The 23,860-nt window shown below is 42.1% G+C and overlaps 1 protein-coding gene across 2 annotated transcripts; it reads right to left on the bottom strand.

The window, feature by feature from the left end:
* Positions 1-6,476: 6,476 nt before the first annotated feature.
* On the bottom strand, positions 6,477-23,631 carry LOC111272252 (uncharacterized). Of its 2 annotated transcripts, none has more exons than XM_022853579.2 (6): positions 22,969-23,631; positions 11,096-11,512; positions 10,722-10,856; positions 9,752-10,030; positions 9,201-9,357; positions 6,477-8,993 (listed from the first exon to the last, which is right to left on the bottom strand). In XM_022853579.2, the coding sequence occupies exons 1-5, from the start codon at positions 23,033-23,035 to the stop codon at positions 9,260-9,262; spliced, it is 996 nt and encodes a 331-aa protein (XP_022709314.1). In that variant the 5' UTR covers positions 23,036-23,631; the 3' UTR covers positions 6,477-8,993; positions 9,201-9,259. The 2 variants fall into 2 exon arrangements, with proteins under 2 accessions (XP_022709314.1, XP_022709324.1); XM_022853589.2 differs by lacking the exon at positions 22,969-23,631 and adding an exon at positions 13,431-13,593.
* Between the last annotated feature and the right edge of the window lie 229 nt (positions 23,632-23,860).

The following is a 23,860-nucleotide window of genomic DNA, read 5'->3' as shown; positions in this document are numbered from 1 at the left end:
GGGCCTTGAGCGCGATCATTTACCCTCAGACCCCTCAGGATCATTACCCCTGTCAGAGCGTTCCCTTCCAAACTCCAGAATTCGTTGGCTCTATATAACAGAATAATAATAATAATAATAGAAACAGATAAAAGCTTGTAACATATTCTACTATTACATATATAGCTCATCGTTACCATTATTACTTCGACTAATTAATCGTTTTAGTTTGCTTAACATCAATACCATACATAAACATATAGGCAAAACTAGCCGCAAAATATATATAATACAGGACAACTAATCCGTATTTGTGTCAAACATTTTGATAAGATGTAGGATAAGGCCGACTTTCCACTCACCAATTCTTTTTAAAAACACATTTTTACGTTTACCTGTCCAATTCCGAAACCAATTAGACCTCAACTACGAACTTCCAGAAGGTTTTCACGCTCCCGCAGAGGTCTTTTGCTGCGTTGTTCAACAATACCAAAGAAATTCTGCTAAAAATTTCTAAGGTGTACCTCCTCGGTGTACATAGCAGTTTCTTGTTGGTCTACAGGCTACGCTCAACAACCCTAGTTATTCCGATAACGCATACGGCAGAAATGGTGAACGTTCATAGAAACCAGGAAAGGCAGTTTTAGCTTGGCTGGTTGGCTAATGAAACTAGGGGCGTTTTAGACCTTTGGCGGCCATTAGGCCAAGTTAACACTTACCCCGGCTGGGAAGATCGTCGGAAGGATATATAGGTTTGTCCTAACTATACACTATTAGGAAGGCCATACCGCAGGCTTGTCGCACGATCACCGCAGGTATATGCACGATAAATGCCAACTGCAAAGAACGCTTACGTAGCCAATCGAGAATCGTTATTCTATTACCTAACTTGCAGGAAATTACATTTCTCTAGTGAATTGCTTTTGAGGCAAAAACACAAATGTCTTGGTAATCAGTCGAACTGGTAGGAATGAAGCATTTAGTTGCCGTTGAAGGTTTACCCTGACCCGTGTCGGTTATGTTCTGTAATCGATGCGGCAAAACTAAAAGGTAAGCTGGTAAGTAGGTTAACTCAATAGGCCCTCTTAGCTCAGGCAAGGAGCCAATGTTATTGTTGCCAAATCAGGGGTAACACTGATTGGTCTCTATCAACCACCGTTAATGTCAAAACTCGCATTTCATCGTATGAGAACCGATATTAGAGAAAGCAACTCTTCCAAATCAATTGGCCGTATCACACGCTCCTGATCATGTAAAATGTGCTTGTTAAAACCAATATCAGATAATTCCTATCCCGCATGAGTTTTAATGGTGCCCATTACAAATCTCTAAGACTAACAACACACTAAAGTATCATCAGCTATGGAAATGTTTATAATGTAAACATTTCAGTTGTATTGCACTTACTAAATCTTTAGCCAACGTCCAAGATGCGTAAAACTGCTACCGTCTGTACTTCTATTTACACCATAGTTGAGTTATACTAGAAAATACTAATCTTGATTAGGTCTTTTATCGCGGGATAGAAATGAACGAATGTAGGACCGCTCGAAAAGTAGGAACGGGTAAATGACGAAGTGCAAGACGAGCTACTAGCGACAACCGTGTGTTAATATAGCGTTCTACGTCTTTGGCGATGACGACGATGGCCGTTGCCGCGACGTCGGCTGCTACGATTAGTCATTCACTCTCGGCTTAACGCGTGCACTGTTTTTATGACGACGCGACCGTCATTATAAAATATGCAGACATATCATATTAAATTCCAATGCAGTAGTGGCAGCGGCGTACGTAACCAGCAATCCTCGCATAAGTCGCCGGCTCACGGGTCGTCTTAATTAGCCCCGTCATTACAAAATGGCGAAAATGTGAGACTACTCTCAATAAGGCCATCTTTAAGACCTATAATATAATCGTATTTTTTTGTTATTCGAATATATATGAAATGCTCTTTTGCCAGTATTAGTACTGTGTGTATATAGAAATGCTCAATTCTATCAGTACTGAGGTATCGTGGCGCTGCTTTATCGGATTATGAAGGGACGGACAACAAAGCTAAATCGACGACGTAAGGTCCCCTGTCAAATTTTCGCGCCTAGAGCCATCGGTCCTGAAAAATTATCACATGTTCTTTTAAGATAATTAAGATATTTGTCAAACACTTTTGTTATGGACATTTCTGGTTCTGTCGAATATATATGCCAGTTCACCAAATCATTTATCCTCACCCGATAACCTAGAATGAACGTCAGTCCTAGAATAACAAAAAAAGCTCAGGCGTGACGGTGCCAGTTTGTGGGAAGACTCCCCAGGATGTATAATCAATAGAAAATAGATGTGTGGTTAATTCCTGCTATCGGGAAGAATTTCGGGCTTCAAATCGGAACCCTTGTGTGCGTATACATACTGAAACAAATCTATACAGAGTTTACAAGGATAAGATATTTTTGTATACTTCGTAGAAAAAGGTCAGATTTTTGATGAGTAGTATTAATGTTTGTCTAGGACACTTAATGAACACCATTTTGAAACTCAACAACCTAAGCATTTATTGATTAACTCTTATTGTGTTCCATCTTTCCGTGAAAGCACATTCTAAAGAGTACCACCCATGAAGCTTATTTGACCCACTATGTGGACACTGGGCCCTTAACAAAAGGCCAATTATTGTATATAGCCTCACGCGTAAGAAAAGAAGTCATCGTAAGTTAATCAGATTGGATAATCCGACAGGGCCGTACACCTATATATATTTAAAGACTATTATTTTTATATCGCGTGTCGGGAAAACATCTGTCTAAGGAACAACGTTTTTGAATTTCGGCCTTGCGACGCAAATGCTGCCAGAGTATTACGTTTTGTCAAAAGAGACTGCATGAAATCTTCAGATGCGACAGGTCCAGCATACGATCAGACACGGTTAGGTAGTTTGCGAAGCGTGCGGACTTGTCCGTGTACGCGTGTAGAGTTGCTTAGGAGCATTCATTCGCCAGAAGTGCTAAGCTCAGCTCATCAGCATTAGAAGAAGCCTGCCATCAACGCATAGAGACCGTTAGAGGCCGAAACGGATTCTAGCTCGGCCAGTCTGGACGTATATCCAAGGGTACACTTTGCCCATCTGCGTGGTCGACCTCAAGCGGCTAAAGTGTATGAATTTGAATCCCAGGTGGTGGTTCCGGGAAGAGGATGTACTGGCTCTTGTGTCGTGCTGAAACATGGGAAGAATCCCACCTGGCGAAAAACTACATCTCATCGTCCCACTTTTTTTCTTTTATGGCATCTACATGGACACAAGAACGGCTGTCTCAAACGATGTGGATAATGTATGTATGTATGTATGTAAGCGACTCTAACTGCGGAAACTCAACTCAACTAGGGTAGTACAGGCAATGACGATGCACTCTGGCTGTGACATTAGTAATTTGGGAAACCTAACATAAATATATAGGTTGGTCGTTTAACCATCGGGTCTACCTCCAGATATTACTTGGAATATTCGTTTCACGGTTCTCTGCACTTTTGAAAAGTGTTTGATACTCTAACAAAGCGCTAGACTCATCGGAATTAGATGTACTTGTGAGCTTACTCTTTTTTTGAAGATCGTAAATATCAGTACTCAGCAATTATTTACTTTATATCTGGCATTTCTTAAATAAGCACAATCTGTAAAAGGGTGATTGTTCAAAAAGTAAAAGCGTTCCTCCATCCATTGTGTTTAAATAGTATGCGCTAATTGACTTTACAAAAGAGTACTCAGGATCTTAATTAGACTTATCGTAGACATTGTTTTAGTTACTTCACAGATTACTTTCTTACAGCACTGGACCAACCGTTGCCATGTTTTGGGCGAATCCTGACCTTGATATAACTGCAAAATATGGTTGCTATGTGAATACGACATTCGAAGCCACTCCTATTTGAAATAACGATCTTGCCAAAATTCTGCTGCTATCGTCCCTGTTTTGTCCTTTCGGGAAGTAAGTTAACTTGTGCGTTATCTCACAACGTCTTTATTATGTAGCTCGGTCTTAATGTCAAGCAAAGATCAGCTTATTGGTTGTCCTACGAACAAGCCTGCAGTGCACAGGCCCAGGGTAGGCGACAAGGGTTGATTTGCATCGTGTCGGCAATTTACGCAATCTCCGGCAAGCGAAAAGCAATCCATTGTCTCTAGAAAAGATATTTTACGAACACAGTCATTTCTTGGTATAGTACAGACCTTGAATAGACACGGAAGGATAATCTGCGAGCACAGGTCGAACCGTACTTACCCACTACTACAATACAGGCAAGCTCGAAACGTAGAAAATTCGTTTCTCTTATACGTTGTATGAGGTGTACGTTGTATGAGATCGCATAGTTTGAGCCAGTGAAATATCTATGTGTCTTAGCTTACGTCTGGAAGCAAACGACGATCGCCAGTTTCTTTAGTATTTAGGTATGCGAAGCCCCACTACTTGCGCCTTATGCTGACTCTCTCATAAGTCAATTTTTAATTGAGCTTTGTGTCTGGCGATACGGCATTAAATATCAGAATCTTGATTCGAAACTTGGTTAAGGCAATTGTGCCATGTACCCGTTAACTCCGCTACTTCAATCAGTTTTTCTCATGTATGATAGTCTTATCTATAATGCACGGCAAACTGCCCTTCTGCTTTAGGCTCAGGGCTCCGAATTGTCAGAAGGCAGAAGGCTATTCCTACGAAGAAACTGCCCAACGGCATGTATAATGACGTTTCTTAGAGATTTGGATCAGCCATAAGTTTTCTCTGAAATTTTTTTATAAATCCAGAAGGAATCGGACACATCTATTTCCTGTCATATAGAACTGATGGCCCCTGTAAATATCCAACTGAATTGTTCTGGCTGTGACTGCGGCAAACCCAACGATCAGGCGAACGGAGTTTAGGTCAAAAACTTTTTTCAGGTCAAAAACATTTTTCATAATTATGATGATTTGATCTCCGTATGTCAATGCAGATGCCAGTAAAAGAGGAATAATTTGACCATACATCTTTCGGTTAAATTATAGGGAAAAGTTTTACGAAGTAAACGCTACTTCGGCAGATGAACACTGATTAAAGCAGGCGCGATAGTTATCGTTGAAACATGGCAGAGAGGAGACCCATATAAAATATATGCGTTTCAACCATTCGAGGAATCATAAAGATCATCCATAATGAAACAAGTTATTCTTTAGTGTATTTCGGTGCTTAGCGAAATCGCCAGAGCTGCAACACAGACTTCCATATGCTGTCTGAAATTCTACAAAACTATTTTGCTACTTTGTTTGATAATGTACGACACTAATAGCCAACGACAAAAATTGTATAAACATACGAAAAAAGTATTTAGATATTACATTAAGTTTGTTTCCCCTATTTTTCACTGGGTCTTCAACGAATCTAATATATCTCACTCAAGAGTTTGTACTAAAATGAGCGCTTGCCCATACAAGATTATTAAGAAAGAATACTTAAAAAGGATGGCACCATTGTTGGTAGTACTAAACATGGCCAACAGTGCAACGTGACCAGAAGGGCGTGAACGACGGTCAGATTGGTCTGTGTTCTCCGGCGTCCTGCCCTCTTGGGTTAGCGCAAAGCCTAAAATCCCCATAGGGAGAGAAATCACGCTGGGGCTGATGAGGTTATGGATGGATTACAGAAACGACCAGCCGATTGAGCGACAATCACACCAGTCCGTAGGGAGGGCCAGCAAGGTCGCAGCAATGCGCCCTCCTTTCCTACGAGAGATACGAGAGGGTACGGTGGATTAGTCCTGCCCCCGCCCAACGCATTGGTTAGCAAGAAAGCGCTTCATTCTATAGGCTGGAACGACCGATTCGGCCCGAAACCCCACAGACTAGACCTGTAATGATGGATAACAATCAACGTTGTACGTCGTTTGAGTACTATCCGGGATCATTCATTGCCTTGATCGATTAAACAATCATACGTATTTATTTATTTAATTAATTTTGTTACAACTTGTAGTTTGGTTATTTTCTATGCGGTTATTATAACATGACTAAATAAGTGTAGCGGTCATAGATAATAATTATAATTAGAATATTATTGACACTGTTAGTTGCTAATCAGAAGTCCTGAAAGAACGGAAACAACATTGATAAAGTGTGGGACCTAAGGCTAGTCATGCCTTGCTATCGCAACATACCTATATGGTTGAGAAAAACAGATTTTCTAGACCTTACGTTTGGAAATTCAAAGAGGGACAAGAGTACCGATTCAATGCATGCGCGATACAGAGAACAACAGGTATGAAATTGCTTTTGCAATTTTTTTTGTCACAGAAAAACGTCAAAATAGCCAAGGCAACAAGCCGTAGCGTTGACGCCTATGACGCTATGCGCGCTTAAATAAGCCCCACGTTCAACTTTACAGATCCACATTGTACGACAACTATATATAAACAATAATTACTCCTCAGGGCATCTAAACACGTTACCTCTTCAGACGAATGAAAACAACATTACGTAATAATCATGGTAATTTGAGTTTTATCCTAAAATGTAAATTTACATTTTTACAGACGCTATAGAGTGTGTCCTCAAATTTTATCAAGTTATAGCAGTGCCGCACGAACTTTCCCTGTTCCGCCTGGTCAACATTCTGCCACCGCACTTATGGCTTATGCTTGAAATGCCCTCTTCCTCGATCAAAGCATTTGACTTTCTTTATCGTCCGCTCAATCCTGTTTGATCTGACATACTGTCATTTGAACACTGTTGCCGTCCTACTACGCTCCTCGCCTAACTTCTTAGCATGCAACCATCACCGAAGCCCAATCCGTAATACTAAAGAAAAAATTGCTTTTGTTAGCCCCCTGGATGTTAGTCATCATACGAGGAGCTCTGATACAGATGCACACGAATAGAAATATACGTAGACGTTTTTATTCGGAAATATTTTACTATTTGTGTTTATCAAAGAAAGATTTGAAATCAATTTATGGTGCCCGCCATGACGTCGGTTTCATCCCTGCTTCATTCTAGCATTACTCATTATCCAGTACTTTGCATCGGCGCACCTATGAGAGCTTATCTGGCCAGATCTATTGCTTCGTACGGATTATGGTTCCACGTATGGGGCTCAAGACAAAATTAGAAACGGTCACTTTTATGAAAATAGCAGCACTTTTTAATATCGTATGTACCTTTTAACCTAGATAAAATCTAACTGTTGAAAAACAAGATATGACTACCCTTAGCCTCATTTCGAGCACCGTACGTAGGTACAATCGTATTGCTTTCCTCTTACTATAGAGTTACCTGTAGTCGCCCTATTTTAAATAAGCTCTACCCACTTCGCCCACTACTTTGTATAGCATTATATACACATTGTAAATAAATGGCGTAAACGATCCAAACCATTGACAATCGCTGATTGAGTTATTTAGTTGTTTTTGCGAGTTTCAAGGGGTATTACTAATCAATGGCAATACTCGTCTGTCGTGTTATCTTCGTTGTTTTGTTGCTATGTCACCATTAAAAAGTCCAAGCAGATTCCACTTGAATCCAACTGTAAATTAACGACACAATGACAAGTTTCGTCCTGGGTTTGAAATATAGCCATTCTTACACATAATTTGCCATCATTCATTCATTCAGTAGGTAGAGAATTACGCATTACGGATACGTCAACAATACGTCCTTGAATTGATACCGGACCCTCATTTCTGACGTTCAGTACTAATGAACTATGTCAATAGATCCGTCATTCTTTGTCTCCTGACCTCGATTAAGCCTGTCCAACCTTCCGCTCCAGCCAGGTTATAAGTAAAGAAAGTAATAGTCGATCTTATTATTTTTCATTGCTATTGCATTCTTTCTAAAGGACTATAAACGCAATGAAATCTGATGAAGACTAAAAGATTTGAAGCTCCCGACTGAATGCTGTTTATAACCATTTGATGCTAGGAATATTTAACAAACAAACCAGATATATATATATATATATATATATATATAGATATATATATATATATATATGAGTTATAGAGAAGAACACGAAAATGAATAGAGGGGAAGAAGTGGGTGACCTTTGGTCAGAGCCGTTTGTCAATGCGGTCCCAGCTACGGTGGTCACAATCTGAATCGTTCTCGAGCTATCGGAGTTGTATGAGGACAGATAACCTTCACGTATGATCAGTTATCGCTGGTTGAGACTAGACGTGACAGTCACGCTCACTTAACTGTACTGGGTACCCATGGGAAACAGAGCATATTTGTTCCTTATGTTGTTGTTTGCGTTAAGCAATACCGTCCCAGTCACTACAACTGTTCTACAATAGACAAGCCGTAACGATTGCTAGAGTCCTCGGAATAGCGGCATTACGTACTCAATATCTGATACACAAATATAATAGTTGTGTTCCTGAACTTTCGAACAACACCCATATACATATCCTTTAATATTGCAATACTCATCTCAGCTGATACATCAAGATGGCTCACGTTGAGATTCATTTGTCTGCCGATCAATCTGACAAAGACTTGGAAGGTTCGCTATCAACTTACGAGGTTTATAAGGCGTTTGGCATCGTGCAATTTCGATGAGCCGAAATTCGTACCGTGTTCATAAAAAGGGCAACGGAATCAGCAGGAGAGAATGACTCCGCCAACTTAAACATTTCAGATGAAAATGTTTTTCGTTAGTTACCATATATTGTGAAGCACAGAGAGACGTTTCGATTTAAGAACTAGAACTATTTAACCTCATTGGAACTTTCTCATTAAACTCATTGGAAGTTTCGTTTCTACTTCTTCCGATCATCATTTTTGCTATGATAAAGGAATTGTTCTGGACACACTGCCATGCTGTTTTTCTATTATAGATCTTTTTCTCTAATCCAGTCGCGCTGCTTTCACTGAATTCGCTCTCAGTTCCCTAGCTAGCTAGGATCTGGCTACCGGTGAAAACGTTTAAGTACGATGCACTAGTCCATCACTCCCATTAAGTTACGGCGATGGTTCGCTCGGCCAACTAGATCTCCTAGAATTAAAAGTAACAACAATGTCAGACTTTTTGCTCGATATCTTTGCTAATTAAAGTAACTGTCTTACCGATTTCGGTAATTTATTCTGGCCGCTAAAATTTAGCTAATTTTTGTTGGTTTTGCTATCTGGACTCCTATAACGTTGCAGTCCTAGGTGTTCAGTGTTTTAAAGTCAAATAAATTTATAGTGACATCATACTTACATGGCTTATATCTGCAAACATTGTATTCAAGCTTCCTTTTCTAAAATGTTGATCATCACCTAGACCACGAAGCAGTCTCTAGTCCTGTCGAGTACAAGTCCTAGAACTATACTCAACAACGATATGCTAATGGCGCATGAATTCGAGATGTATCTCTCTGAAATAAGCAAATAAAACAATATTAAAGGCTTGTTTTAATGCGATACCCACATGTGACACCCTATAGCAATATTTTGCTGTTGTTAAAAAAGTATTTTTCGGCACCTATTCCAAGTTGTTTTTAATTTTTAAGCATTTTGCCAACGCACCTTATTTTAAAAACGGTCGCATCATAGCTAAAATATTACCCACCGAACGATCTCATTTTTTTGTAAAGGAGATTGAGAAGGTTATAGGCATTAGTTTTTTGGCCCCACCGCTGACCTGGCTGCCTAGGAGAGTAGCTTTCAAATCATACTTGTTTGCCTAATATTAACGATGTGTAGAAAAAACTAGTTATCAATTGTTGCATCGGATTATCCGGTCAAAGTAAGCTGGGCCGAGAAACTGACCTGGATAAAATTCGAGTACTCGCGTCTGCTTAATGTCAGTGGACGGGATTGAATAAACACAAAAGAACAGGTGCCTTGAGCTCGAATGGCTACGAAAGTGCCGATTTGACAACGATGTGGTGAGCACCGTAGAATATCCATCACGGGCAGCCCGCTTTTGCTGGGCCTGGGCGTTCACCAGCTCCGTTTTATCGCTTCCGCGCACTACACCCATTTCAGCCACCGGCTGGACCGAGTAGTTTAATTGAGTCATATTGTCAACGTTTAAGTAATCGTTACCTGGAATATTGTGCAATGGAACTAACGATTTCTACCCTGCTTTCCATATTAACTTCCACCTATGACATCTATATTCCGCTATCACCTAGTTGCTCTCTTAATCGCCTAATAATGAGAAATCACCTTGACCTGACAATTCACGAGCGATTGTATGTATTTACACGCGTTTTCTTTAGAGTCAAACAGTATTGTCTGCGTACCTAGCTATATTCAAAACCGCACTATTCGAACGGATAGGTCGCGCTCAGGAGACTCAAATTTTAAGGCTTACCACAAGATACAAGTATATGTATGAACGAGGATCTCGGTTCACAGCGAGCGTGAGTGGACAACGGATGTCCACAGTGATGCAAAGTGTTATGAAGACACCGTAGCACTTTCTAAAACCAATATTTGTAACGTCTGAATCGCTTCTTACAGCGGATACGATTGACACTTTTATAGTAGACCGAACTTTATGCAGTGAAATAAATCGAATAGGATACCTCATGAAGGAATTGGGCGATCTTATTGAATCAATCAGCCACTAGCTTATAGCACGTAACCAATCACAGCATGCCTAAAAATCGAACAGAATCATCAACGTCTGAAATTTTATATATATATATATATATATGATCGACGGGCTACAACATAAGGCAAGTCTTGATTTTGGCACTACTATGTTCATCCAGGTTTTGATTGGACTTACCGGCAATGTGCATCTGTTCAACTCTGTACATAAGAACCTGTGGCTCAGGAAAAATACCCTCGACCAAACAGCGAAATTGCGTCTCCTCAGAGTGCGCAGGCCGCTGAAAGCTTAGGTCGAATTTCTTAGGTTTGGCTGTAATTCAATACAAAATTTCGTTCACGTCTTAGAGGTTAACAGCATACCTTCTCAGGTCCTAGCTTTATCTAGCGTTAATTATAAATCTCAAAAGCCGCTGTATATTTAACCTATTTTTTATAAAAATATCGCTTGTTTATCCTTTTTCACAAATCGGTACGAGATCCACCTTAACAACTCACGCTCGACTCTACCCTGAACAAGCAGAAATTCAACTTGAATTTGGTAGAACCTACCATATACGATCATATCAGCGGCTCTAGTATCCTGTCCCTGTAGAGAGGTGACAGAACACGAATAAGTACCGCTCATTTCAGTCGTCGGCCGAAGAATATTCAACGCTCGGTACCGTGTGAGCGGGTCATGAGTGGCGACATAGGACCGATTTATATGTCCGTCAAACCCAGACTTCGACGAGTACGATCTTTTCTTTAGATCTGGGATCCACTGGTAGATGGGCTTCGGGTCCTGGTTGAAGAACCACTTTACAACCAATTGCTGATCTTCGTGGCTGTACGAATAGATGCAATCGAGTATCACCGAGTCGGCCGTACCGTTTTCGACTGAACTCGGTACTGACAAACGGTCGATTCTCACGCTAATAGCGCCAGCCCACGTGAGAACGTAAAGCATGAGTTGCAGTAAAGATATTTCTGAAACCATTCCAAAATGCCACCGGTTATACTAGAATCGCTAACATTATAATCAAAATGCTATTTATGAAAGTCATACAGTCACCTTCCCTAATGTACAGGAGCACCAAACAGAGTACGCAACAATGTTGCGCACATATTGCACATAATGCCAGTGACTGTCCTTCTGCCAGGTATTTTAGTGCAACCAGCCAGATGTTTATCGTGCGCTTTTCTGTGGGCTTAGGAAACCTGCCCAGGTTGGATAGAGCTTACTTCGCCTTTAACACATACGCCCATCGGACACCTGCGATATGAGCCTGATAGTCGGCAACGTGTCATTAAAAGCACCTGCATAAGCGCTGCTCAATTAGGGGGCGAGCGAGGGGCAAGTAGCTATCATTTGCTATGAGACGTCTAATTCCGTCATTATCTTCATCAGCTACTCCCATTTATATGTTATAATAAGCTAACGTCGCTAACTCGAACTATCCAGATGCCCCAGTTATAGAAGCAGCTGACGGAGCTTTGCAAAAAGGTTCCTCCAACTGATTTACTTATGGTTTTGCTTCGGGCGTATTGCATGCAACTTGAAGTGCTGCATTTGGCTTTCTTTATTTTATCTTCTAGGAGTAATGGCTCACCGTCGCTGCAGTGTTCTGCACGGTTTGCAGTTCTGGAAAATACGACTAGACTCGACCGAGCGTACATTTCAAGGAGTAGATTTTAAAGTAAAGCCGAGTGAGCCTCAAATGTTATAACTAAAAAAAAAAACTAATTCTCCAATATAAAGTAATTATACCAAATATAATGATTCGCTTCAAGTCGAATGCTAGAAGAGAAACATATTTAAAAACGTGACGAAAAATAATGCTTAAGATATATTGGTACCTTAACACAATCATGCCAAACCCTATATATGCTAATTTTAGATTAACCCTAAGATTCCTAATTTTGCTTGACTCTAAGCAAGTATCTATAGTTGAAGGCAAAAAAGCGTCTTATTTTACGGAACTTTTATGGAAAAGTATGTTTATCGGATAAAAACAGTGTTAAGGAAGTACTAAAGTTCATGAGTCTCCCACTCGAAGAAATTTCTTACAAACTCAAGAAGTCTAATTCAACGTTCATCGGAGTTAATTTACGGCACGTGATCAGAAGAAAGTTACGCCCGACGTCGTTGTCGGAAGCGACGGAACTATGAGTAAAGTGACTTTACAAGTAGAGTGTGGCAAAAAGCTCGAAGCCAATCATGAATGGGGTTCGTAAAGATATACAGGAAGGTGTGATTTGCGAGCATAGGAATGAAACCGGCTACGATATTACCGTACAGGGGCAAAGGAGAAATTCGCGTAAGAAGCCATCACAAAGAATATATATATACACGGAAAGGAACCTTAATGGTGCCCAACAGTCATTGAAGTCTAATAAGAAGCGATGGGCCTGTGCTCAATGTAAAGGAGAGTGTCTGCTTAGGTCGCCGCGTACTGTTTTGCGATTTTGTCTACGTTCATATAGAACTAAAACTCTGCAAACACGATATCCAATAGCAAGTTCGTTTTACCTCGGTTAATACAATGCGAGCTCGAGCGAGCACGGAAAATTACAGTGTCTTAGTATCACATTAAAATGTGTGTCTGACACTTTTAGTAGGAATTACAAAATCTGTCAATTACAATTTCTGTTTAGTCCAACTAACGCTAAAAATGACGGGTAACGTTAAGCAGCCTCCTTCCGTCTTACGGAAGCTCGCACGTTCTGACATTCCCTAAAGGTCAGAGTACAAAGTTACAATATTTATGATGATCGTCGTTTCCATCATCTATTGGCTCATATAGTCGCGACGTAGGTTGTAACATAAGCAAAAATGCGACAGAACCAAAAGTCTGTGTAAATGCTCTTACACAAAATCAGAAGGTGGAAGAGATAGGCTGTTTACCTCATCTGCTTCTGCTGCTAGCGCCACTGTTACGATGTATCGACGAGCTTCGTGGTCAGGGGCCATGGGGGCAGAAGGTGTAATTGTGTTCGTTTAGCAGCAACTCGTCCATCTCGTATGGCAGGGCGGTGGCTGGTGGCCATGTTGGTAGCTAGCGACTTCACCGGCTGGCATTCCGGCAACGGATAACACAACAAACAGAGTAACATCATTAATTAGACGTTAATATCTCCGGCCTCGACTTACTCAGTTGCTCAGTCGCAGCAACCACCGCCACACTTGCAATTGTCTCCCCTTCTCCCTCCGCCGCCGGGGTCAGCCTAACGTTGGAAGGGTAGCCGCTAGCTCTACCCTAGTTCCCCAAGAGATAGCCAAAGCACATGGTACATATACAGCACTACGTGACCGTCATTCCCGAATCCGTGTGGCAAAATTAATTTCACCCATTAATGCGCGCTGTTGTAAGCGCCAGCTGAGAACAACACATCAGAAGCCGGAAGCGGCGGGCGTTCGGTCAAGCCTGTATTGATGCTTAGAAGGGTAGCGCCGGCAACGTGGGATAAAGGTCGCGAAGGAGGCTTGTCCGCTTCTGCTAGAACTAGCGACTAACAAAATGGTTGACGATACGGGTATTTATACGGCTATATGGCGTCTTGACAGTGAAAGCGACAATATATGTGAAGGGATCAAGGTCTCACAACCTCGACTCCTCGAGCCTGAGCTTCTTTAAAGCTAAGACGGCGTACTCATATGGCGTCCTGCGTTATATCAGTACGACAGTGATTGATAAAAAGCTTTATTTATGCTGCATGGGATACACGGCAACAACGTTCATGTAAGTGATATGTTGTTAGGACTAGAAGGTAGAAAAGTCGTTGTGACTGGTACTAGTACGCATAGTGAGATAAACTGTATTAACACGTCATCAATTGTGCACGCTATTAATGGCTTTGCCCTGTTAATGTCATTTATATGAGATGAACATATTATGTAAGCAACTTCCATGAAAACGGATGTTATCTATCATTAGTAAGCCAATTTTGTCGTTTTTCTTCTGAATCCTTTTGATGGCTCCGGCAATCTGGAAACATTTTGCCGAAGTTAGCAGTACTCTGAAGTGGCAGACGACCAGTTTAAAGTCTCTTTTTCGTATTTTCTGCTCCATACTTAAACCATTAGGCATTACTTTAGACGGCCAGCTCCTAGCAGGAAATAGGTCGTGTCCATGTCCAAGTTAAATCTAGACCATCACATGTGTCTAAATTAGGCACGTAACTGCACGACCGAAAGGACAACAACAACAATAACAAGTTGGATAAGGTTAACGAGAAGACGAACAACAATAGGGCTTTTCGCTCGAAAAGACAGAAATATATTTCTTATTCGATTAATACTTATTCTGACGTATTCCTGATAATATCGACAATTTGACAGTGTATTCTAAGTAATTCGCCACAAAATCATTTCCACAGATTGTCATGAAAAGCAACTATTTGCGACCGTGTAAAGAGGCTTAAGTGCATTTTAATACATAATGGTATCCTAACAAATGCAAATACTAGATTAACGTACCCAATCCAGTTTAAAGGTTTCATTTAAGGTCTAACCATTCTAGCATGAAGGGGAAAATATTATTACTGCTCATTCTTTAGTCAATTTACTCAACTTTAGCCAGGTGAAGTTGGATTCTTCTGTACGGAACTACTTAACAGATAGAGCGAGCGAAAAAAAAAAAAAGTTACGGCTAGGCGTTCCAGCGACCCCACTTTCGCATCTCGCTATTTGGTTATTATCGCTACGATCAAAATCCACAGACATACAAAAACGCTATTACATTAAAATATACAGCGTCGCAAGTTAATTAGGACACAATAATTTTTCCAGTAGTTTCTACGTTGTGATTAATTTATCTCTATGCAAGGACGTTATTATAAAAAAAAAACAACCCATCTATGCTTTTTGCTAATTTCAATTGCATTATATGAATATTTATTTTGCATTTCACTGCAAGTCTCTACCTATTGAAAACGTAATAATGGAACTTAAGCGAGTATCTCAAATCAGCCTGCAGACTGTGCATAGTACGGACAAGTGTACTCACAATCGCGTATATATAGCGTAAACAGCATAAAGGCTTTCTAACGCCGCTGCTCTGACCGATGTGTATGTTGTCATACCCGAAGGGACAAAGGCGTTCAATAGACGCGACTGACCGGAAGTTAGCAAAGTGGCTCTTTCCGTTTAGCCCCGACAACAGCGCAAAAGAAAGAAGCTGTCGGCGAGGCGTCAGGCAGCGAGTCCGTGCGCGTGTGTGGATTGGAAGAAACGTAAAGAGGCGATGGACACGTTTTCTGGGGTCGAAAAGGGGACGCATAGAGAAAAGCAATGGAGACCCCATAGGAAAACAATGGCGACAACGTTGCTGCTGCCACCGGTCATCGTGTGGATGCAAACGAACAGACCAGAGCAAACCGAGCCGGCCGAAGAGGGAGAATAGCAGATGGGTGCCTCGAGGGTATCTTTTTGAGCCTTTGCTTCAGCTAAAGAAGTTCAAAAGACACCGCTAAGTCATCTTTGTCCACCACTTCCCAGTGAAAATAACAGTGGTGCTATGGGTACGTTAGTAATGGTGCTAGGTGCAATAGTAGAATAGTCACGGCACTTGAACGGCGGGTCTCATTCTGCCGTTTTGGCAGGCAGTAGGCTACAAGGCTTCTGCAAACTACTGCCCATTATTATCCAGCACTAGCATTGGCTAGAACGTGCCCAGGAGCAGTAGCCGCGGTCCCTTCTGCTAAGATCTTGTAGAGGAAAACGGGGTCGGTCGAGGTCGCAGCGCTGGTGACCCCCGGAACGTAAATGGGAAACCGGGAGGAAGCGAAAGGACGAAGGACAGAAGAGAAAACGAAGAACATAAGCAGTGCATTTACGGTGCACCATAGTGCAAGTAGAAGCTAAACGACGAACAGTCCCAGTGAGTTGTCCGCCGGCAGTCGTCCTGGCAGCAATGAGTGCGCTTCTATAGGTCCGCATCTGTGGCTGGATGGGTTTGTGTGTGTGTCAATATATGTGTTTGTCTGTGTGTGTGTGTAGTACGAATAAGAGGGGCAAGATTCTTTACAAACGCAAACACATCCAAAGACTGTTGTCCTCCAAGACAAACAGTCACCAACAATATCCTTGCGGCGGCCATCGGCTTGTCCTTTTCGGCCTTTTCGCCAGCGAAATGGTGGTACAGATGCTTGACGATGGCGTAGACAATTTAAAGTACGTTGTCCTGGCGGGTACGAAACTCCGAACGCGCCAGAGCTGAGCAGAGTGTGCAGTATTACCAAGGCAGTCGGAGCGCAGGCGGGACAGGATGGCCTTGGGCTACGCAGAACGTGGGTCAGCGGAAACGAGACGGAAATTTTATGTTATTTGTCTCTGTCTATGAAATTTAGGCGTATGCCGAGCCCGCCACCTCACTCTTTCGTAATAGCCCTTATTTCGCAGTAAGCACACATTTCTTTGTTGCTAGACGAAAGTGGGGTTTGCCAGCGATGTTGGTGGGTCTGACACAGGCCCGACAAGGATGCAGACGAGTTAGAAAACGTGCGAAGTGTTGCCGCGAAACAAAAATGTTTCGAGTAAGCCACTAAAATCAGCTCTTTTATGCATTGAGAAATATTAGCTTCGAATTCTTGTTATGTTTCCAGTTTGCTCTCTCCAGAAGTCTTTAATTGAAACACTGCTATATTAATATCCACAGCTTTGGATATATTATCTGAACTATGGCGGCCAATGTTATACTTTACATCGGCCATCAGAAAACTCATTATTAGTTTTATTCAGATCGAGTTAACGCAGCTATTTAGCGTGCTTAAATGTACGTTAACGTGCTGCATCCGAGGGAAGCGTTTGATAGTCTTTTTTAGTCTTAGAACAAGAGCTACCCAACACTTGGTGAATAGACAACACTCGTCGATAATGGTGTTTTAGAGGCCGGTTGTATTGTTCTCCTATCTAGCAGGCTGCCACCTAACCTTCGGGTATCCCGTGTGGCTTTGTTGGATCCTACCTACATTTCTTAGGTTTAACCATATTAGCTTGAAACACCTAGGTCTTTTACTACGTCCGTCTCTCAGGACTCAGCTTGGCATCAACAGGCCTTACCGCTACTCCCATCGCTCCAATTCTTTTTCTACCTCTATCCGACCATCTATTAGCTAGCTTTCACAGAGGCCAAGAATCTCAATAAAAGCGAAGAGCAGACCTTCTTCCCAGTCAATGTAAGCAGCATCTTAAAAATTTCGTTCGATTTTTGATCTGGAGGAACTGCTCTGAAGATTTCACTCGGGAAATTGAAGGTCGAAGAGGCAGGCTGTAAGGCTGGAGGATGCCACGTTTAGCGTTGTCAGTGGTTGCTACTAAAGTTTGATGTCACGACCTGGCGAGTGACTCCCTAATTCCCTGCAGCTGCTGTTACTCTGCTGCTACTTTAAGGATAAGTTCATGACGAACTATAAAGTTTTCTTATTGAAGCCTTCTCGTTCTCTCTTGATATTGTTCTTGCTATTAGCTACCTGGCTCTGTGCCCAGGTTAGACAAAAGGCTTCCTTATGCATCAAACCCACCTTGCCCCCTTTCCCACTGCACCTCAGCCCCGCTAACGTCGCTTGCACTACTTCAGCAGCGCGACCGCTGCCAATAATCAATTCCTTTTACACATTCGAATACTCCGGCAACAATGCAGTCGGAGCAGTGCACTCGGAGGCTTTCCGGTAGCATTGCAGCTGTCTTCGCCACTACCGCCGTTGCTGGTCGGCGTGACTGCGTCTGTGACGACGGAGGCGTCCCAACGGAGCAGTCCCAAATCTTCGAGATCCAAACGCTGCAAAGAAGTCAAAAAGTTTTTTTTCAAAGAGAAATCACACCTCTCGCCGTAACACCGTGTACCTCTTACTATGTCGCAGTAACATGCGTTACCCTTTGTTTTTTTCCCCTTTCCTTTTGAGTTTGTCGTTCTCCCTAACTTTCAGCCATTTCAGAAGGCCGATTCCATGTTGCAGCGATAAGCCGAAGGACAGCAATACCGAAGCCATCGTTCGGCTTCGGTACTGCTCCGGCTGCTTGCTACAGAGATGCAGTGAGTCTTTCGACATTTACGTTAGGCATTTTACCGAACGGCTGGCTTCCGGCACGAAACGAAGCGTGGGTTCACGCCCGGGTCCGAACCCGTACCACCACGTGCCTCTTGCATTTAGCAGTCAAACGCATTACCCACCATGCCATCACATGTGCCGTTTGCACAGCAGACGTGGTGATCGTCACATCCCTCACCATCATTATAACTTGGACAGAGTAAATTAACATGACGCGACATTTGATTCAATTGAGGCAAACGCTAAACGGTTTATTCTTCCTACGGTTCACTCCCATATGACTCTATATTATTCATTCCTTTCAATTTCGTAGCATTAATTTATATTGCTCTTATCATCGCCGAATCATCTTTAACAGGTAGTTACTTCTTGGCTCATCCTGGAATGGCCTTTGAATGAGCACAGCTAGATTTGTCCAGCTAAATGGGTTTGCTTTAAGCGAAAGTATGCCGTAGCTTTTATTTGCCATCTCCATAAGGAGGCCTATGTAGTGGACTTCTACTCAGATGTTGTCCTTTAAATATTCCTCGCTCATTTGTTTTTCGGACAAGGGCACTGGCAATGCAGAGAGTGAGAATAATTATATCTTTGAAACGTCCTTGGACGTGCTGCTTATTCAGTAAGACGGCAAGCCACAGTCCGGGTCACACCCGCGCAACACAGACTCTTTCAAAAAGCAGTGCGTTGTGCGCGGTGTTGCTACGAAAAGGTCTTGTTCCCCCCTTCATTCAATATTGACGTTCAAGCGTTACCATTGCAAATAAGAAACATGCTTTAAAGGTTTTTGCGCAAGATCTGGTTGTCTATGAGGTACAGGCGTAAACAAAACGATTGAGAGGATAGGTTGTCAATACGCCTTAAAATGTGATCTAAGGCAAAAAGTAAAAAATCGCACCCATCCATTCTTGTAAGGATAGCCGCTTTAATATCTAACGAGCCCAGAAGGTAGGTTCATGTGGGTTCATAGAACTCAAGCTTCTCTAAAAGTGAGCTAAGTGAAGCATTAGGTATACAATCAACTTCTAAAACGCCAACAAATTAACTGATTTTCGTTAAATCACGTGCGCAAGACGACTTTTTGGCTGAATAGATAAATGGAACGGTACCCGTACGGCCATGCCGGGTGCACTTAGATTACTGTCAAATTTAGGCTTTGCGTCCCTGGCTTTTCCAATTTCACTGGCATTTGCCAACAGGGGCATCGAACTGCACAACCTTTCCCGGAAATTCAGTCGCTGTCGAGCATGTAGAGGGCATTATTTTTGTCTCGAAATATTGACTGGCAGTAGGCGCGGTCTAATTAGATATAATCTCTCCTTTGTTGAGATTTCCACAGCAGCAGCAGCAGCGGCGGCAGCAGGATGCTAATGGATAAACGGAAAATTTTATTTATTTATGTGCGAGCAACGTCCTCAGTCGCAATCTTAGGTAGTAACAGATTTCACGTATTTGCCGGTTGATACAATCTGGTTGTCAATCTGACGTTCAATGATGGAGGTCTATTCTAGGCTTAATAAGCAATTTCAAACGGCGTTGACGGACGTAGAAGTTGAAACATAGAGAATCTTAGTGAACAGGGCCAGGGTTGCCTGCTTCAAGTCCGAACAACAGCACAAGACATTTTTACAAATAAAAAATAGTTATTTATTTATTTAGTATTTACTTAAGAATGCTAACAACATACGTAAGGACAAATTCGGCTTTTAGATATTACTTATTATCATTATATGTTAAAAATTAAGCTAAGCCCCCAAAATTCGAATAATTTTATTTATTACATATGCCTTTCATAATATATACGACATTGGGTTCCATTACTACGGTTATACTGCTTGCAAAATGTATGCAAATAGCATTATCGCTCAAAAACTGTCAGATTCATATAAAGACTAAAGTATGGGGAATTTTACTTCGATGTACAGATCATGTAAAGCACTGTTTTACTGCGGACGATGAGAAGAGTATTCTTCAACGAAACGCACAATGGAGGTCTCGCTTGACACATTGCGATAAAAACGACCCACACTACTCAGTCTCTTGTGATTTTTAGTTGATTTTTCACCCCCCTAAGACAGCAGCTGGTTACGGCACCGGACGGATGCGGCTAAATCACAAGTACTTGCCATTAGAACAGGATTTGACAATGAAAATCGTAAACAGAAATTGGCAATGCCGATAACAATGATAATGTCTACACATTCGCCATTTTGATATAAACATTTATAAACAGCGAAGATATTAAGTTTTCAACAATAAGTAGCTCGAGTGCCTTAATTTGTCGAAACAGTCTACCAAGGCCATATAGTATTGGATGATTAAGGAAAAATTCCCAATTGTAAGTCCTAATATCTTCCTCCACTAGTTCCTTAGTTAGCGGCACTTAAGCTATGCGAAGTGATGAAGCCGTGCGAGAAAACATGAAACAACTCTTTAGGTTATGTTGATCTGGGTAAACGTAACCTAAAGACGTTTTTAAGCGGCGCCAGAGTTGAAAGCTCTTGACGTCTCGTTCTGGAGTCATTTTCTATATGTGTTTTTAAGTTCTGCTTTTAAGTTTTATTCAGAAATATAGTTCGAGGATAGCACTCGAAGTACGCTTCATTGACAGCTAGGGCTAATTATCGAAACGAATCGAAAGAGAGCTGCCTGGTGCCCTGAAGCGTGGATCGATTGACGCATCTGAGATGTAAATTACGTCGTGCCATATCACCATTTAAACAAGCAGCATTTGAACGTGCACAGGAAGCGAAAAAGCCATTCCGTTCGCTTAATGGAGAGTTACTGCTAGTGTGTCGTTCAAAAACTCCACCTTTCCTTCAACAGCCATCGTTGATCAAAGTAGGGTTTTTCGTACGCCTGCTATCTAATCCAATACCCGCGCCCTGAGATTTCGCGAATCGAAGCCTCCCGTTTCGCGGCCAACTCTAGCGGAGGAATACGTATCGATACCTAAAGCACGTATAGATCTTATAAGGCTGATGCTCACGTGAAACCATGTTTGTGGGATGACCTTTGTCCTAAGCTCCCGTTACCTCTATCCCTCTGTTACCATTACAGCGTAAGAAATGCAAAGTAGCGGATAAGGATGACGCAATATTTGATTGCATTTGGTATTGCAGCGAGCGAAAACAGTGCTGTATAGAACGTTTTAGCACAGAGCAGAATAGTCCGGCTAATACCCAAATATATGTGAACGCCATGTGGGATACGATGAGCAGCTGTGCAAACATTACGATATGACCCACTTGGCTGTATGGGTTTGAATAAGAGAAGCGAAATGGGTCTGGTTGAGGGGAAAGGTTAGAGGACGGGCAAGCTGTAGGAAGGGCCAAACTTCGCTTCGTTTCCGTTTATACTCCACCGATACTCATACGCCAATGGGCTGACTTGTTTTCGTAAATTTCGCAATTTAACAAAAAAAAAAACCTAGTGTTTCTTACGTTTTCCGAATCGCTCAGCTGTCATAGCTTTAGCTAATGAAGGTCAGGCAATGATGTTCGCAAACAATATTCATAAGGCACAGTAATAGAGAATATCATGTCAAGCATATAGATCGTACTGTCGATACATATTCTTAGAATATATAATTAAGGTATTTTAGTTAGCTGCTAAGTAATGTTATATCGTGGGAAAGTGTGCGGTATACTGGCGTCAAATACAAAGGCTTGTTGAAATAATATTGACAAACTATTGTTCCTGATAGCTAACACTGACATGTATCGTGTGGCGCGGCTGTGGTTTGCTTCACCCCACCAATGCCTAATAACATAATAATATAAATGAGAACTCTCCTTTAGATTCCATCAGAGAGGATAGCCGGTCGACCTAAACAACTTTCTCTGTACACAAACGTTTAATGCGTTGTTGATCTTCTCGAACGTGTATCAATTTATTATTATGTAAGCTGTTCGATTGATCTATCTTCGACGAACACTGAAGACCAATGTCATGGCAGAGGAGAGAAGCTCGACCATCAGCGACACCCCAATATAAACCGGTTACGGATTGAGATGTTAGCATGCTAAGATTTCAGTTCCGCTTTCTACTTCTTCCTATTGATGACAGTCACTCTACTATATCTATGCATAGATATTTTAAAGCAGCTGTTGCATATATGCTCGTAGGGGAGATTCTCATATACCCTGTATGACTACAATATAGGACTTTCGTAGTCAATATATCACTTTTATCAAGCATCATCGTCGCCATCATCATCGTCATGTAAAGGCATTCCCTCCTTATGATCAGCTCTACTTTTGTTCTAACTAGCGTGTCCTGCCATCTCCACTACGCGCACGTGACATAGTTGCTTATACAATGAATGCATCAGTCAACACTTTGCGTTACGCGTGTCCCGTCTCATTACCTGTGAATATTCCTATGAAGATATTTACCTCGAGTGGCCTTTTTCGCTGACGCCAAAGGTCGGTCGGCATTCATGCCGAACGAACCAAGTGGCATAGCTTGTGCAGCACGTGGGTGCTACGTTGCTGCCACTGCCCGCTTTACCGTCCCGCTGCGGCAACGATGATGACGATGACGATGACGGCTGTGATGGTGGTGATGATCGGGGTCACTCAATGGCTAAGCGAATGCGTTCGACCGTCGGCGGTCTGTCTTCTTTCTTCACCGGCAGCGTCTACCCTGCTCGATACGTCCAAACACGCAGTCGCATTCATCATATCTTCGTTCCAATCACAGCATTGGTATTACATAGAATAGTTAAATCCTGTGCACCATTCACATGTACGAGATACCGCAATAAACGAATGCTGTTTATAACTCGTTTCTATTTACGCCCTTCAGCCGGTCGAATCACCAACGCCAGACCTACGACGCAGTCGGTAGTTTCCCTCACGTGTACAAGTGCTATGATTACACGGTGTAATCTTAACTTCCGAAAAGGCTGGCTTCATTTAATACCAACCGTTATTGTCCTAGCGCATGTTGCATTCGTTAAGCTCTACGTGAACCGTATGACACGTTTTTCCGACGCGTCTCACTTGACACGAATCTAACCACGCTCGAAACATCACTGAGTCGCTTGCAGACCTCGGGTCATTCTTATGGACCAACTGAGTTGGCCAACAGCCACCGTCAGGCCACGAGCGCTCCTCAGTCTACAAAGGGGAAGGGAAAATGTGGAAAGGACGGGTTTCTAAAGTTTGCCACTCGTAGGGCTAATGGTCGTCGTCGTGCTGGTGGGGGTAGCGGTGTTGACGCGGTGCCGCTGCGGCAATATAGCCATTTTCGAGGGGAAGGGTACAGCTCAAGGTGTGCCTTTAT

The sequence above is a fragment of the Varroa jacobsoni genome, unplaced genomic scaffold, assembly GCF_002532875.2.
Source record: "Varroa jacobsoni isolate VJ856 unplaced genomic scaffold, vjacob_1.0 scaffold_184, whole genome shotgun sequence".
NCBI lineage: Eukaryota > Metazoa > Arthropoda > Arachnida > Mesostigmata > Varroidae > Varroa > Varroa jacobsoni.
Note: the sequence above shows the minus strand (reverse complement) of the source record. Positions and strands in the feature narration are given on the sequence as shown.

Excerpts from the sequence above, each read along its gene's own strand:
- LOC111272252 (XM_022853579.2), bottom strand. The coding sequence starts at position 23,035 with ATGCCACTTGGTTCGTTCGGCATGAATGCCGACCGACCTTTGGCGTCA. Across the intron at positions 10,031-10,721 it reads TGAACAGATGCACATTGCCG|GTAACGATTACTTAAACGTT; the intron begins GTAAGTCCAATC and ends ACAATATTCCAG. Across the intron at positions 9,358-9,751 it reads AGTACTCGAATTTTATCCAG|AGAGATACATCTCGAATTCA; the intron begins GTCAGTTTCTCG and ends TGCTTATTTCAG.